This window comes from Aptenodytes forsteri, unplaced genomic scaffold, assembly GCF_000699145.1.
Source record: "Aptenodytes forsteri isolate BGI_AS27 unplaced genomic scaffold, ASM69914v1 Scaffold19, whole genome shotgun sequence".
NCBI classification, from domain to species: domain Eukaryota; kingdom Metazoa; phylum Chordata; class Aves; order Sphenisciformes; family Spheniscidae; genus Aptenodytes; species Aptenodytes forsteri.
In genome coordinates, this window is record NW_008795327.1 from 959,904 (window position 1) to 977,141 (window position 17,238).

The following is a 17,238-nucleotide window of genomic DNA, read 5'->3' on the forward strand; positions in this document are numbered from 1 at the left end:
GCTGTGTCCCCTCCCAACTTCTTGTGCACCTCCAGCCTGCTCGCTGGTGGGGTAGGGTGAGGAGCAGAAAAGGGCTTGACTCTGTGTCAGCACTGCTCAGCAGTGACAAAAACACAGCCCCACACTAGGTACTGGGAAGAAAATTAACTCTATCCCAGCCAAAACCAGCACATCCATGAAGTATCTCATAGTGAGGAGCAAAGCCTGAAACAAAAAAATACAAATTGCTATACATAAACTTCTAAAAACATGCAAGGGTTGCTGCTTAAATATCACTTCAAATTATTAGAGTTGTCATTTTAATTTTTTTCCTCTCATCAGTAATGTGAGCAGTGCTTGTGGCTTGTAGCATTTAGTTCTGATCACTATTGCTAAGAATCTTGTGCCTTTCTAAAGTAAGGTTTTATTTTACTGCATTTTCTTGTTCTGCCAATCAAAGTGGGGAGCTGTCAAAGAAAAATATAGTAAGGAAGCAAAGGAAAATTGCACATGAAAGGGAGACCTGCCATATAAATCTATCAGTTTTGAATTCTGATTGTAAGTAAATGGGAAAATGCCTGCAAAACTGCAGCGATGCTTACGGCAGGTGCCTTGGGTTTGGAGCAGTTTCCTTTCAAACCTCTGTGTTGCTTTGCTTTATTAGAAGTTGCAAGCTGTTTTGAATAAATTTTTTACCTTTGTAATTGTTCTGAGGAAGGTTTCTGAAGCGTGTTGCCTTGCTGCTGGAGTATGAAAAAGCTGCTTTGGCAGTACCGTGGGAGATTATTCTTCTAGATTTCAGTTTTCATTAGTAATTTAAATGAGGTTAGATGATTTCACCAAGTTGTCCCAGGAAGTCTGTGGTGGAGTAGGGAATTGAATGCAGATCTGGACTTAGACCTCTGGTCGGTCTGTCTTCATTTCTCTAGTTAAGTTTGCTCTCCTTCTGGTGTTCAGACACAGTAAATGAAAATACATCTCCAGTTGCTTTTCTTTCTTTCTTTCCTTTTTCATCCTGCAACTTCAGTCTTTCCTGGGATTGCTTTCACTGATGTTTCATTGTTTTCCAGAAACCTTCTTTATACGTGAGGTTTATATCACAGTCACTGGGGAGCTGGACATACAACATCTTATCCTGTTGTGGAGAGGTCCTTTTTGAGGAAAATACTGGTTATGTCTTAAACAGCAAAATTAAACAGGGCTGAGAGCTCTTCTCTGATTGCAAGGACAAATGGCACCCACTGAACCCATCCATGCCGTGCAGCATTGGGCCTGGCAGGTCGTTGAGCCTGGGGCTGTGCCCCTGTGTCTGTAAGAATGTCAGTTGCAGCCCACCAGGGTGGTGTTTTCATAACACAATACTGGGAGCATACATGGGACACCCCTGGGTTGTGGGATGAGGTCTTGAAGGGGTTCTTAAGGGTGTGAGGCCTCTGAGATAAGTGGAGACTAACTTGATGTCACGTTTTCCATGCTGCCCGTTGGGAACAGTCCCTGGTGACCTCCTCCCTGTGGTTCTTGCCAGGGCCAGCACTGCGCCAGGGAGGCTGCAAAGGAATAAGCAGTGTGAATGACCAGTGATCCCATGCCTAAGCTTGTCTCCCGGCCCTGTTTTATTTACCTGTAGAGATGTAGCCACTGCTGGATTTTGCTGTTGTTACTTTATTGTTTTGTGAGCCGCCTGCATATTCTCTTTTCTTCCGGACCAGGAAGGCAAGGAGCATAGTTTTTGAGGATTTTTCTTCTCCCTGATTCTAGATTGAGGAAAGAAAGTTCATCTTCCTTCCCCAAATGCTCTTGAGTTAAAGGAACAATAAACACTGGCTGTCAAGATCTGTTGTGATCTCCCATTTCTTCCTAATTTAGAGCCTTTGTTCCATGATTTGGAAAGCATATAATCTACTTTAAGACCTCAAATCTTTCTTGACTTCTCAGGTCTCTCTTCAGTTGCCAGGAGGTCAGGACTGAGTGGGATTTGAGGTGCAGACTTTGAGACTGCAGGTGTGAAGAGGAGCCTCTTTCATGCTGGGTTAGCTGAACTGGCAGAGGGCAGGAGATGTTTCCTGTATTGAAAACTGAAGTCTTCCAACTTTGCTTAAGTTATCCAGCTCACTCTGCTGAACTGATTCCTGTGTGTTGCTCATGTCCAGCTGAGGTTTTCTCAATCTCAAAATAGAACCTTGAGCTAAAGTTTGAGCATGTTTTACGGTGAGGGTGGTGAGACACCAGGACAGGTTGCCCAGAGGAGTTGTGGATGCCCCATCCTTGGAAAAGTTCAAGGTCAGGTTGAATGGGGCTTTGAGCAACCTGATCTAGTGGAAGATGCCCCGGCCAATGGCAGGGGGGTGAAGTAGCTCTGGTGTTCAGACACAGTAAATGAAAATACATCTCCAGTTGCTTTTCTTTCTTTCTTTCCTTTTTCATCCTGCAACTTCAGTCTTTCCTGGGATTGCTTTCACTGATGTTTCATTGTTTTCCAGAAACCTTCTTTATACGTGAGGTTTATATCACAGTCACTGGGGAGCTGGACATACAACATCTTATCCTGTTGTGGAGAGGTCCTTTTTGAGGAAAATACTGGTTATGTCTTAAACAGCAAAATTAAACAGGGCTGAGAGCTCTTCTCTGATTGCAAGGACAAATGGCACCCACTGAACCCATCCATGCCGTGCAGCATTGGGCCTGGCAGGTCGTTGAGCCTGGGGCTGTGCCCCTGTGTCTGTAAGAATGTCAGTTGCAGCCCACCAGGGTGGTGTTTTCATAACACAATACTGGGAGCATACATGGGACACCCCTGGGTTGTGGGATGAGGTCTTGAAGGGGTTCTTAAGGGTGTGAGGCCTCTGAGATAAGTGGAGACTAACTTGATGTCACGTTTTCCATGCTGCCCGTTGGGAACAGTCCCTGGTGACCTCCTCCCTGTGGTTCTTGCCAGGGCCAGCACTGCGCCAGGGAGGCTGCAAAGGAATAAGCAGTGTGAATGACCAGTGATCCCATGCCTAAGCTTGTCTCCCGGCCCTGTTTTATTTACCTGTAGAGATGTAGCCACTGCTGGATTTTGCTGTTGTTACTTTATTGTTTTGTGAGCCGCCTGCATATTCTCTTTTCTTCCGGACCAGGAAGGCAAGGAGCATAGTTTTTGAGGATTTTTCTTCTCCCTGATTCTAGATTGAGGAAAGAAAGTTCATCTTCCTTCCCCAAATGCTCTTGAGTTAAAGGAACAATAAACACTGGCTGTCAAGATCTGTTGTGATCTCCCATTTCTTCCTAATTTAGAGCCTTTGTTCCATGATTTGGAAAGCATATAATCTACTTTAAGACCTCAAATCTTTCTTGACTTCTCAGGTCTCTCTTCAGTTGCCAGGAGGTCAGGACTGAGTGGGATTTGAGGTGCAGACTTTGAGACTGCAGGTGTGAAGAGGAGCCTCTTTCATGCTGGGTTAGCTGAACTGGCAGAGGGCAGGAGATGTTTCCTGTATTGAAAACTGAAGTCTTCCAACTTTGCTTAAGTTATCCAGCTCACTCTGCTGAACTGATTCCTGTGTGTTGCTCATGTCCAGCTGAGGTTTTCTCAATCTCAAAATAGAACCTTGAGCTAAAGTTTGAGCATGTTTTACGGTGAGGGTGGTGAGACACCAGGACAGGTTGCCCAGAGGAGTTGTGGATGCCCCATCCTTGGAAAAGTTCAAGGTCAGGTTGAATGGGGCTTTGAGCAACCTGATCTAGTGGAAGATGTCCCTGCCCATGGCAGGGGGGTGAAGTAGCTGGTCTTTGAAAGTCCCGTCCAACCCAAACCGTTCTATGATCATTTTATGATATGTGATTTTTAGTCCCCGTAGAGTTTTGTCTGAACTGGGAACGATTATTACCACCACGTCTCAGCACAAAAAGGCTGCTGTTCTTGCAAGTAGAAAATGGGAACTCTTGCTTTTCAGGGACTGATCCTCTGGCCTAGATATCAAATATGTATTCAAGAACCAGTGAAGATCTTGAGAGCTCTGTTAGTTTCATTAAGGAACGTGGCTTTGTAAGAAGCAGAACTAAAAGAAAAGGGTGGCTGAGATGAACTTTCTTCGGTTTGTGGTTAATTTTTCCTTAAAACTCTGCAGTGGCAAGTTATACTAGAAATGAACAGTGTCAGAGTACATGTTCATCTATTTCTGTCTGCTGGAGAGCTGATCAATTGTGTGGTATTTTGATGAATTTGTATCTCCTTGTGACTAATTGTTTATGAAGTCTGGCTTGTCACCAATTATTCTGATGCTTTTCTGATGCCCTTCTTTAAGGGATCTGTCTTTCCATGTTCTTACAGGGACAAAGTTGGCTTGTCAAAATCTGTAGCAAAACTAGCTTGGCAGGCCTATACCTTTCCTTGTTAATGTATGCATTTTGAAATTGGCTTGCTTTTGCCAAGTATATGAATGACTTAGTACGAGGCACATCTGAAGACTTCAGCCTGTGATCCCATCTGTGCCTTAGTTGCATTCTAGTTCCTTGATAGCCTGCAGGACTAGAGACTTTCAGGGACTTAGTCTGAGCTCCTGCCACTGGACCAAATGTAAATTTTACTTGTTTACAAACTTCTTTATGGGGACAAAACACCTACTATAGATTTTATGATTAATAGGAGTAAAATTTTGGAGATTAGAACTCTAAAATTTTGATTTGATTTGATAAAAGCATTTTTTCTATGTGGTGGTATGGTTTAATAGCTTCAGGAAAAAATAACCAGCACTTCAGTAATACAGTTATTTACCAGTGTGGCAAGGATTTGTCTAATCTCAAAGGTGAGAGGAGACTTTTGTTTTTCCTGTAAGAGTTCTCTCTTTTTTTTTTTTTCTTCTTTGTGTCTTTACTAGCAGTTACCTTCATCTCAAAGCTTGTATAAGGTAGGACACGCGTGGTGCATGTATGTTCCCATAGGAACTAGGTTAAGGACTGTAAAGCTCACAAAGAGTATTGGTGATATTTAATGAGAGGTAATATCCTGCTTTTAAGCTATATACCTTTCTATAAACTAAAAGTGCCTCTTTGGATGCCTGTTCCCTTTCAACGTAGAATCAGGCCTGGATGAAATGCTGCACACTGGAGAGCCCAGTCTCCTTTTTGGAAGTGAGACTGCTCTTGACAAGGTGGTTGCATCTTTGTCTGTTTCAGTGTAGCTGAAAACAAAGAGAGATTGTTCTTTTTTGGACAGCGAGAAGATCCCAGCTTTTCTCAGCTGGGAAATACAGAAAAGAGTTTTAATTGGGACTTTCTAATCTGGGCTGCCATGCAGCTGTACGTGAGGCTCTGCTGCACAGGAGAGTTGATCTACTGGTGGAGTTTACCTTTCTACTACAAGATACATGGGTGCTTTTATGCTGAAATTGAGAGATGGAAGAGAACCCCTGAGGGCAGCTTCATCCTTGCATTCTTCTCATTTTACACTATCAAGCTCTCCTCATAGCTCTTTATATTTGTTAAAATTCCACGCGTGGCTTTCCTTAAAAGACTAAAACTGGCTACCTGGCATCCACATAACTCCAGTTGCAAAAAAAAAACCCCAAAAACAAAACAAAAAAAACCCCAGGCATGCCAAACTACCTCTTGATTCTTCCCCCGTGACAAAATATTTTTACAGACAGATGTTTTTGTCATTGCAGGGATCATTGCTTTGCCTTCAGCTGATAACATCCCTCACACTAATGTGGCTCCTTAATTAGAAACTCACTTTCCTTTATGTGTATGACACACTCGCTGCGTGTTTGATGCAGTGTGCATAAGGCAGCATTGAAGCATCTACAAAAGTAGCCAATACGGATTTGAATGAAACCGTGCTGGAGATAGCTATGTTGTTGTTACAGTGAGAGATCTGAGAAGCTGTCAGGTTTTTTCCATACTGTTTCTTGAACCATCAGGGATTTCAGGTCTTTTTAGACTTGGCCCTCAGTCTTCTACAAATAAAGCAAAAGGTTGTAGGACACATGAAGCTAATTTTTGTAGTTAACACCTTTTGGATGTTGTGTTGCAATCTCTGGATGGTGCAAAGTACAATGAAATCCTCTCTTTTGTCGGTAGTGAACAAAAAGTCATCTTGTATTTAACGAGATGCTGCGTATGACCTTTGTGCTCTCTTCGTGAATCTGAATGGCTTGTGGTAGGAGTCTTAACTGGTGAGAGCTGCATTGCTTGGTCTTACCTTTGTGCTTGCTTGCCTAATTGCAGCAAAACAGAGTTTTCAGCTGGTGGATCTGATCCATTTAAGTTCACATTCCAGGTCTTCATGACCAAGTACAACATTTATTTGTAGAACAAGAGCCGTGAGTTCTTCTTTTTCCTTCCGCAGGACAAGCAGGAGGACTTAAAGAAGACTATTTTGGAGGGCATAGAGCCGGGCAAGCATCAGGTGAGGTTGGCCTTTGATGCTTGTAAGCTGCAGCCTCAGGATACATGCTAACGACAAGCATGGCTTTAAGGCATCTAAATTTCGTCAGAAATACAAAGACTCGCTGTGTAGACTAGATATGTCATCTTTGTCCTGCATTTTTCCTTCTGTTGGGTTTTCTAAAACCCTATTTTTAAAAAACAGTATCTCGAATCTCAACCTTCACAAATGCAGCAAGTTATCTCATTGAGTCTATTAGCACAAGTAGCTATGTTTAAACCTGTTAGTACATATCCAGCTTCCTGTAAGGTCTTCTCTTTTCAGAAATTTACTTTAAACTAGAGGCCTAGTAGAGTTTTTAGGTGCCTCTGAAATACTGGTTTGCTACATATCTCAGGAAGGTTATCTGGGACAATTAGGTTAGTAACTGCTAGAATGCTGTATCCCTTGATAGGAGTTCAATCTTGACAATTAGCAAAGTGGCATAGTGTTAAGAACTGTATTGTTTGGCTATTGTCTTGCATCAAAAACTTTGTCTAAATCATTTTGCTTAGAATAACATTTAGATCTCTGTTAAATATTCACTGTTGTCATGGATGAGAGAGGCTCGTTAAAGAATTGAAGAGAGCAGTTGGACCTTTACTTTGAAAATGCAGATTTTGTTCTAGAATTTTTAAATAACATACAACATTGGAAACAAACTCGAAAAAAATATCCTAGTGAATAATACTTGCCAGCCATGAATACTTGTGAACCAAGGAGAGTAATTGGCGGGGGGGGGGGGGGGGGGGGCGCGCGTTTGGGGAAGCCCTTATGTAGCTGATCTTGGAATTGCCTAAAACAGAGGACTCGAAATCAAGAATTAAAAAAAATAAAATCAGTGATTGTCGTAAGATGCCTCTGATGACACTGCTTTTGCTCTGCTCTCTGAAGTATTGATTTGTCTAGAAAGGAAATAATTATTACTGACTGGATTCTCATCTCCTTTTTGAGTCCCAGTGGAAAAGGTGCAGATAATGTAAACTTTTACCTGATTTGGGTAATACTCTCGCATTCCACTTCCTTCCTATCTGGTACCCAAACCTACAGAAAATTCTTCTCGGGCGTTCTTTCTGTTCAAGCAGAATTAGCAGGAGAGCACATCACTCACGTGTTTAGAGAATGGCTTTTCTAGTCAAAGCTGGCTAGGTGTTCTCCTTTATACCTCTTTCTGATCATACTAACTGCAATATTTCTCAGGACTGGAGCAGTGAAGAGAGACAGAATACTGTGGTGAGTCCTACAGTGCAGATAGCTGGGGAAGTTGTCTTTGGAGATGAGTATTCCTTGCTAGTTTTTGCAAAATAAGCATTTGCATGTACTTCATATTAATACAAGGAAGAAACGCATTGGAAATCTGATGGAGGATGCTTTTGGACAGCTTTCATGTTCTGTGTCCCGATTTTGATTATCTACTGCAGCTAAAAAAAAAAATCTTTGAAATTTATGGCCATTCCAGGTAGAAGAAAGGATGCAAGTAGACAAAGGCACTGCAGTGGCTCAGCTTCTTATTTTGGCTTGTTCCAGATGTTTTCCCTTAAAGCTTGAGTTGATGCTATCTGCTAGCCTTTATTAGGGCTAAATAGAATGCTGAAGTCATAGAATTAATTTAATCTTAAAATAAAATATGCATTTCTATCTTCCGATGTGAAAAATACCATCAAAATGCAATAACTTTTGAAGATCTGCAGCAGGTGGGCACACAAATGGTTCAGTTTGGCTGGACTGATGATGTGTATGGTACTGCAAGTATTTGAAGTGTATAATAGTTGAGGATCGAGTTCTGCCTGCTTGATGAAGTGACAGTTGGTTAAACTGGGCAGAATCACTGCATTGCATTTAAATGAGGAAGCCTCCTGACATCTGTTTAAGACTTCAACAGTGAAGTCTGTTAGGATAGAGAATGTTGCAGATAATGATACCTTACTGCTAGTTATCTGAAATGCTACATTTGAATGCAATATAAGATGGCTTTTCACTATCTTGAATATAGCTAAGATGACCTAAAATAAATTTTGCTTCTCGCCATCTTTGCTGTTGCATCAATGGGGATTTAGAAATGTGTATTAAATTGCTTGGGCAGTAATGTTCTGGTCCTGCTCAGCGAGTGGAGTGGTGTTCAGGAGTTCTTTGCATCCATAGCTGCTTTGCGAGTGATTTGCCGGCAGTACCAGGGGTTTACTGTGCATAAGGCAAACAGCAGCATCTGGCTTTTTATGATCTGTTGGCAGTGGCTGAGGAAGGAAAAACTATGCCAAATACCAGAGTAAGCATCAGAGCTCAAGGGCATGCTACTAATTCTTGCATATCATAGGGCCACATACTAACATAATTAGCCGTACATGTCCTGCAAATATTTCTGACATGCAGACAATCCAAAAGCATGCATATATTTATCGACAGCTAAGCAGTCATTTGCCCTGGGAGTGGAATCTACTTATAAAAAAAAAAAAGAGGTGACTTCAGTAGTAAGGCTTCCTATCTGCCTGCATGCACTTATGCATTATACTACCAAGTAAGCAAAGAAATCAGAGCACTAATGTGGAGTTTAAACGTGTGTTGAAGCCGTGTACAATAACACAAAGTTCTTTTGAAGGTACAGGAGCAGAGTGTTTCCGCTCTTTCCAAAGCGCATAGCAGAGGGGTAGTGTAACCCCCATTACGGCAAAGGATTGGTTTGTATTTTCTGCATGCGGTCAGTCTCCAATAGAAGATCCAGTTAAGAGATTTATTCCTCGAGTGTATGAACAGAAAGCTAACTTAAGGTGAAGCTTGCAACCAAAGCAAGCCATATGTCAAAGGACATATGCAGAGTTTTCAGGAATACTGAAACTATGGGAAGGAGTTGATTTGTTCTGTCAAATCTATTCTTGTCCTTTTGTATTTGTAAATAGCAGTATCATCCACTGTCAGTACTAAATGTTAACTTTCGCTGTCAGATACACATACGATTCCAGAAGTAAATAGTGAATTTAGAGCTTGGCTTCCCAGATACTTAATTAAAAAACCCCACGATCCTAGTATATTATTGATCAGACTGAATATTCAGAGCACAAATACAAACACTCCCAGGAAGATGATGTTCTCTCCCCTTGTTGCTGCAGGAGGGTTGATTAGTCAGCATTCTTTGTGGTATTGATCATGTCTACATAGCAGGCAAATTTTCTAGTGCTGTAACTTCTCTAATACAGTTGTATTCAACCACATCTTTCCAGTGTTCAGAAACTTTTTAAATTAGAAAACTATTCTTGTCGCTCATTCCTTTTTTGTTGGTTTGTATCACCTTTTTTCCTTTGTTCTGCTTTATTCTCCAGTCCTCTTATTCAGAGACTTTTTGTGACCTGCAGTCATTTGTCTCATTTTTATTGCTGATCCTCTTCAGTGTGTTTTAAAAATGTTGTCTGCATTTCAGACATTATTGCAATTTTAAAGGTCTGGCATGCAGCATGTGACAGCTCTCAGAACTGTTGCACCATCAGTTCGTAGTTATTTGTATACTTTCTGATGCTGGATGATATTTGTGTTACAGTCATCCTTTTTTGAGGAGGAAACCAGATGTTACTGTTCTCAAGTATGTTATGCATTTGAACACTAAAATAAAAAGGGATATGCAAGCAGGGAAACGTCCTTGTGTGATAATGGTATGGGTGTGGTCTTAATGCTTTTTGACAGTGTGATTCAGTATTTGAGGTAACATGAAAATTGATTCCAGTCAGTTTATATTGATTACAGTCAGCTTATAAGATAGATCTTCTACTGAGACAGGTAATTCTGGTCCCATCACGAGACGGTTCAAAAGCTGAAACAATGGTACAATTTTTGCCCATTTATACATCTGGTATTTCTTCTTTACAATAGGAGCATGAATCTGAAGGTGGGAGAACCCCACTAATGAAGGCTGCGCGAGCTGGTCATTTATGCACTGTGCAATTCCTTATTAGCAAAGGTAAAATACTAGTTTAAATAACTAATTTAAAAATTTAAAATGCCACTTTATAGTTCTGCATGTTTGTGATCCTTCTTCAAAATTAATCTGGTTATGTGTATATGAGCATTTGTCAAACTGTTAAGGGTTTTTTGAAGTTCATTTAGTTCATGATACAATGAATCACAAAATATTTTGCTAGTTACTTTTCCTACTCTTGTATAGATTAATAAATAGATTTGAAGTACAGCAAATATTTTCAGTTTCTTAAAAACCCCCCCAAACACTCCCTCCTTCAGAAAAAACACATCCTCAAGTACTGTCTGAAACAGTAAAAATTGCACCATGCAGTGATACTGATAAGTGCTTAGAATGAAAATTTAGAAGTTGTGCTTTGTACACCGTAAGTGTTCCCTCTCTCTTACCGCTTACGAGGCCCACTGTTACTGTCATTACTGCCTTGTCTTTACAAGGTGAGGAGGATGATGTGTAGAAGCCATCAGTTATTAAAAATCCCTTGTTTTTACCCCAGAAGTGTGCGTATGAATTAGGAAGATTAGAAGAGAAAAGTTTATCTTTATTCCAGAAAATACTGTACTTGTCGATACTTTCTTTTAAAAAGGATTTGCTTGTGTTTAATTCTGAGATCTTCTCTTTATAGGTGCCAATGTTAACAGGGCTACAGCTAATAATGACCACACGGTGGTGTCACTGGCATGTGCGGGAGGCCACCTGGCAGTTGTTGAGCTCCTTCTGGCTCACGGTGCAGATCCTACTCATCGGCTCAAGGTATTCGCTTAAAACTATGCATTTGTCATAGGTACTGAAAGAACCATGTAGTTGATTTAATGGATTAGTAAATGTGCAATTTTAAATGGTCTAATTCATATCTTACGTGCTACACCAGGTAGCAAAATTCATCTTCTGGCTTTTTATTTCCAAAATCTCACTTCAGGATGGCTCAACAATGCTCATTGAAGCCGCAAAAGGAGGACATACAAATGTTGTTTCTTACTTGCTGGATTACCCAAACAACGTTTTGTCGGTTCCTGCAGCAGACTTGTCTCAGCTCACACCTCCATCTCAGGATCAGTCTCAGGTAAGGCATAAGGAATTTTTTTTAACTATCACCATGAATGTTGCAAAGAAGCACTTCTTTAGTAGTTAACTTCGGAAGTTAATGTAGATGTGAACATACACAGTGGAAAGAATTAAAAAAAGTCTATGCATTTGAAAATGGTGGAGAGTGAGGAAGTTGATTGGTATCGTCTGCAGCGTCCTGAAGAGTGCATCAACTATGTTCCCTTTTCTGCTCCTTAGATGGGATAGTCCCAAACCTAGTATCTCAGGAGAGTATTATTTTCTTGGTTGCGTTTGCTCAGTATTTTGCTTCAGCAGTTCTAAACCCTTGTGACAGCACCCCTCAAATGTTGGTGCTGATTTTGGTTGTTGTATGAAAGAAAATAGATTGTGTAAATTTAGGCTTCTGCAGGCTGGAGAGAGGTAGCTTCCAGTGGAGTTAGCTGATTAGAAGCCTAAAGATGTTAACAGTTTTCCAGCCTACGCAGCCTGGAATTTTGTGAAGAGTAACATAGTTAACTTTGACATATTATCCACAATAAAATAGCATGAGACAGGTCCTACCAAGAGGTAGCATACCATACACAGTTTGGGAAGAATGGAATGGAGGTCTGCTGTAGAAATGTATCTTTGTATTAACACTTCGAGATCTGGTCCATTCAAAAGGTTTTTTTTATCTGAGTGTGTGTCTGTGGCTTTGTTTTAAGGTTCCACGTGTACCGGTGCATACACTTGCTATGGTTGTACCTCCCCAGGAACCTGACAGAACCCCTCAAGAGAACTCACCACCTCTCTTGGGAGTGGTGAAAGGTTAGTATGTAGCCACTCGGAGAATATATGCAATTTGGAAACTGATAGGCTGGGGACAATTTTATTAGAGCTTATGCATAGTATAGTCCACCCCATCAATTCTTGAACACCTCTAATGAAGTATAACTTAAAAGTATTTTATGTAGTGCATAATTTTTGCTTATTTTCTTGTATTCTGCAGTATAGTAACACTGGTTATTGTAATTTTATTATGCTTATTCTAATTTATTAGAATTAAACTTATTCTAATTTTTTTGAAGAAAATGATTGTGGTAACTGCCATAGTGCAGACTGATTAAAAAACATAAATGAACTCTAGGTGTGGTGTTAACTTTTGAATATTGTACATTCATCTAGAATAGTTGCAACTATTATCGATGAACTTGATACATCAACTTTTTTCTGTTCCTACAGTAGCAATGCAAACATGTTGGCACTGTAAAATGCCAATGCAGATCTACTTAGAGGAGAATTTTTCTTGTATTAGTAATAGTACTCTTGTAAGTAATCATAACATCAGGGTTTTTGCTTTGAACATGGTTGTACTGACTGGTTAAAACTATTTGCAGTCATTAAATGGTGAATTTAGCACTTCGTTTCCAGCTATGGATTCTGTAACAAATTCTTCATGTCTGCTAAGTCAGCTCAGAATGAGAAGCACATTCTCAAGTGGAAAGTTACAAACTGCAGCTCCTAATGATTTACAGTTTTGGACGGGGATATTAAAGATTATAGTATCCAAAGCTCTATTAGCTAGCTTTACTTAATTCCTTTATTCTGGAAGTGCTCAGTGCTTCCTAAAACAAAACAAACCAACCCTGGGGGCACAAATGAAGAGAGAAAAAATTGTGTACCTAATGGTGTTTAAGTGTGCAGCCGTGACTCTCTCCATGCATATATGCCATGTGTGTGACTTCTCAAATGCAGTTACTGTATCATTTTCCTAGGATGTGCAACACTTGGTATTTTGGATTTCATAAAAAAGAGTACCAAACAAATGAAAAGAATATATGCAACTTCTGGTTCAAATAAAACAGCAAAAAGCTATATACCAGCATGTGTGCCCTTACAATTAAATAACTGTTAGTATTGTGAAGTGGGTTAGTGTTCTGGAAGTACATTTGGTGATGTATGGGAATTAATGAGAGATTAGTTGACACTGAGTCAGAAGACTAAAGTTGTAAGCTTAGTCTCATGTTATTTAATCAAATTATGAAAAGCAAATAGTTGACTGTAGTTTAAGAAATAGCTCTCTTTAAAAAAAAAAAAGTTATTGCAAAAGTCAGTGCATATTTTAGGCACGTTTTTAGCAGTACCATGTTGCTGGAACTGGCACAGAGAGATCTAGTTGTTCTCAGTGTTTCAGGACATGCTTCATGCCTGTCAGTGAAATTAATCTGTGGTGCGTTGCAAGAGATGTAGCAATCTGAAATGTGTCATTGGGCTGATGAAGCATTCCTGAAAACTTTGTGTGCAAAGCTCTTGTGTATCTCAGATCTTTAGGGGAAAAATGATATTTTTGTGATAAACACTGTGATCATTGTAGTGATACCACTCTGCTGCTTTAACTGCAGTAGAGTTAGTGTTCTTTGAACTTCCATTCTTAACTTGTTATACACGTGGCTTTAATATACCAGACTTTCATCATTAGACTTCTTGGGAGACAAGGGGCAAAAGAGGGTGCGAATAAAGGCGTGTTCATTATTTGCATGGGTGGGGGGGAAAGCAGTCTTAAGTTCTTACGTAACAAAATTGTTTATCCTGGGGAAGACAAATTTCTTGCCTTCACAGTTAGAAGTAGCCCCTCAAGTTTTTGTATAAACTCTTAACTATTTGGAGGAAAGAGAGGAGCACCTAGCCTTCTTAACCTTGGTGCAGTCTGTTTTTTAAGGACCTGTATTAGTTTTGCAAGAAATGTAATAGTAGCAACTTGTTTCCTGAAGAGTTCTTGGCAAGTTGAGTGTAAAACTAGAATACACTTGTATGTTATTGTTATGATTGAAATATGGTGTGAGGTTTTTCAAGAGGAATTTTGAATTACATTATTATTCTCCAGTAAAGTAAGAAAGCATATGGAATAGTTGCCATTTGAATAATTATTTTGGCAAAGGATTTAATATCGATGTTTAGCAACTGAAAAGAGGAACATTTCAGACCTGACAGTGGATCTAGAGCAACTCAGATAAAGGTGATACGCAAAGTTGGTAACCTCCTAAAGAGCTGAAGAAAAATCAGGTGGAAGAAGAAGCAGAACTAGTTCACAGGACTGAACAGACCTCAACTTACGTACTTAGGAAGGATTGTTTTTAGTGCACTACATTTAGCATGTGTCTATTGTGTCCATGTAAAAGTGAAATCCCAGTGAAGTTCAGCTCTTTGTGCTGTCGTGGGGAGAGGCAGGAGGTACCTTCCCTGGCATTTTGTGCTTGCTGCTGCCCTTGCTTGAACACGGTCAGGATTGCTCAGCAGCAATTCTGATGCAGCAGCTCAACGCAGAGAGTCTTTTGGCTAGAATAAGCAAATGTGCTATTTCTGCAGGACCAGAGGGTCTCTCCTGCTTTATGCTGCAAGGGGTGTAAAGCGCAGTGGCTATGACGCAGCTCCAAGTGCCCCTGCATCTGGTTCCCTGGGGCGTTGGGGGTCTTGGTGCCCAGCACGTGAAATGGCCAAAAGGAATTCTGTTGGATTTCTTCAGGAAATCAGCTGGTGTAATAGTGTTGCGGTTGATAATCTTGTCTCGTTTGTAAATGCAAGCTAATGTTTAACAAGAGTGGGATCTGAAGCTCCCAGCGGTGTTTATGATTCTGCCTTAGTCTTTCGCAGAGCGTACCTGGTGAGTGCAGTAGCTTGAACCCACGGCATGTTTTTAGAACATTATTGAAAACGAACATGCTAGTGCAACAAAGGGTTGCTCAGGAAGTCTGTGGAAAGCAGCAGGATTATTTTCTTAGTCAAAGTATTTGTATTATGTAAGGTGTTTTTAAACATGTCAAAATTTAAAGTAGTCTGGTTTTGGAGGCTGAGTTATCAGTTATTTTGTAAGTTTTTCTCCAGATTTGTTTTACTTCATAGTTAATCTGAAATTGTGCTTACAAATGAACTAATTGGCCTTAACTGAGTGCTTTAAACCTACCAACATCCTTCATTAGACTTCTCCACTGTTGTTTTTAAGTGGGCAGTAACTTGCAGTGTTTCTCATTTGGGGTGCATGTTTTTTTAGAATTCCACAAGACCTAATAGAATTAAGTTATTCACGTGAAAGCTGCCCATATATCTGCCTTTGATCCCTGGGAAGGAGACCAGAGTTCCCTTGAGTAGGATTTTTGGAATCTGTAAGCTTTTTAAGTTAGACCTTCAACATACGGTATCCCCTGTATCCCTGTGCTAAATCTAACAGCCTAATGGCTTGGAGAAAGGAGAGAAAAAGAAACTCCACGTAGCTTCAATAGCTACAAATTCAGTAAATATTTTTTACTCCAATATCTGACTTTTATGCCTAATACTAAGTTATACACTGGCAGAGATCTCATACATTGTGTGATTTAATTGAAATAGGGGCCAGGTTAACAGTAGAACTAAAAAGATTATATTGTTCTCATTGAGGTGAAGGCATTAAAAACGCAAGCTGATATTCTTGCTTTTCCATTCTGACTCCTTTCAGACTTCTCTACTGCACAGTCCAGCTGCCTGTTCATTGTTTCATGTGCTTCAACACCTTCTGATTAACTCTTGCCATTTTCCTCTGTATTTTCTGCCTGGGTCAGCAGCTGATCCAGTTATCCGGGTGGAGTTACCAAGTGAAATGTAACATTAGAAAGCCTCATGGCTTTCTAACTTCACTGATACTTTCTTAGTAGACTTACAGACTTGTTATTCTTTTATGCAAATACATAGCAGTGCAGGCAGATGATTTAAAAACAAGACATGTAGGTCCCTAAGAGCACACGCGTATAAAAATCTTTTCATGGTGGCTTGTGAAATTCAGCTCCTTTGAAGCTTCAGTCACCTGCTTGCCACCGACTGATATAATTACATCTTAGCAATTTTCCAGTTAGATACCTTCAAGCCACCAGAGGAAACTTGGGAAGAAGACTAAGACTGGAAAGTAACTCAAATTTTTGAATGTCAGACAATTGAGTTAAGTTTGGCTTGGTTTCAGCCATGTAACCATTGCCTGTTGGATATCATTGCACCTATTCCCTGCAAGTTTTCCATAGAAACAGCTGCAGGAGTGATAAAGATTGGCAAAAATACTGCATGGTTCGCAGGAGGAACGTAGTGAAAATACAGACTCATCTGATCATTCAGCCCTCCACAAATCGTCCTGGTCTTTATAAAGAAGAATTAAGTATGTATTAAAAAAAAAAAGTTTCAGTTGAAATTACCTGGGAAAAGTAGGCTATTTTTTTGTTGCCCGGTTAGCCAGATTATATAATACTGTACTTTGTGTGTATGGATTGACTGATTGTTTCCCCAGGTTCTTAGAGCTGAATTTCTTACTGATATGAATTACAGTTAAACACGGAATTTTCATGAAAATTCAATATTGAGCTCATCTTATTCCTGTTTGAGGCTGGTGAATTTTAATTGCAGACTGCAAATCTAAGTCTCAACTTCCAAGTGAAATCAGATTTTTAAAAAACCCTAAAGTGCAAGAACAGTGGACAAGCAATTCTGTTAACAAAGCACAAAGATCTTAGTATGGATTTATGCTTCCTGACATCTGCCTTTTGTGAAGTGAGGAACAGACTGAATCTGGTTTTTTGGTTGGTTGTTTTGTGTTGGTGTGTTTTGTTGTTGTTATTGGTTTTGTTTTGTTTTTTAAGTTCTAGGTAATATTACCTGTCAGGATGATATGGTGATTCATTGAGATTTATATACTAGGAATTGGTCCCGGCAGAGAAGATGTATTTGAATGTACAAATGTGTATCACGCAGTTGACTTTTCTTGTAATTTTTTTTATGCTGGAAAAATCTTTTGGAATTTAAGTCTTTGGCTTTGGATCCACTCTCATTTTTTCTTTTTTTTTTTTTTTTT

At 39.9% G+C, this 17,238-nt stretch overlaps 1 protein-coding gene across 1 annotated transcript in view; it reads left to right on the forward strand.

Moving 5' to 3' along the window:
• The window catches only part of ANKHD1 (ankyrin repeat and KH domain containing 1), a 110,889-nt gene that overhangs the window by 48,312 nt on the left and 45,339 nt on the right, over positions 1-17,238 (forward strand). The window contains exons 11-16 of the mRNA XM_019472282.1: positions 6,308-6,367; positions 7,586-7,618; positions 10,244-10,331; positions 10,972-11,099; positions 11,266-11,409; positions 12,098-12,200. Of these exons, the coding sequence (XP_019327827.1) occupies positions 6,308-6,367; positions 7,586-7,618; positions 10,244-10,331; positions 10,972-11,099; positions 11,266-11,409; positions 12,098-12,200 (556 nt within the window). The remainder of the gene's footprint in view (positions 1-6,307; positions 6,368-7,585; positions 7,619-10,243; positions 10,332-10,971; positions 11,100-11,265; positions 11,410-12,097; positions 12,201-17,238) is intronic.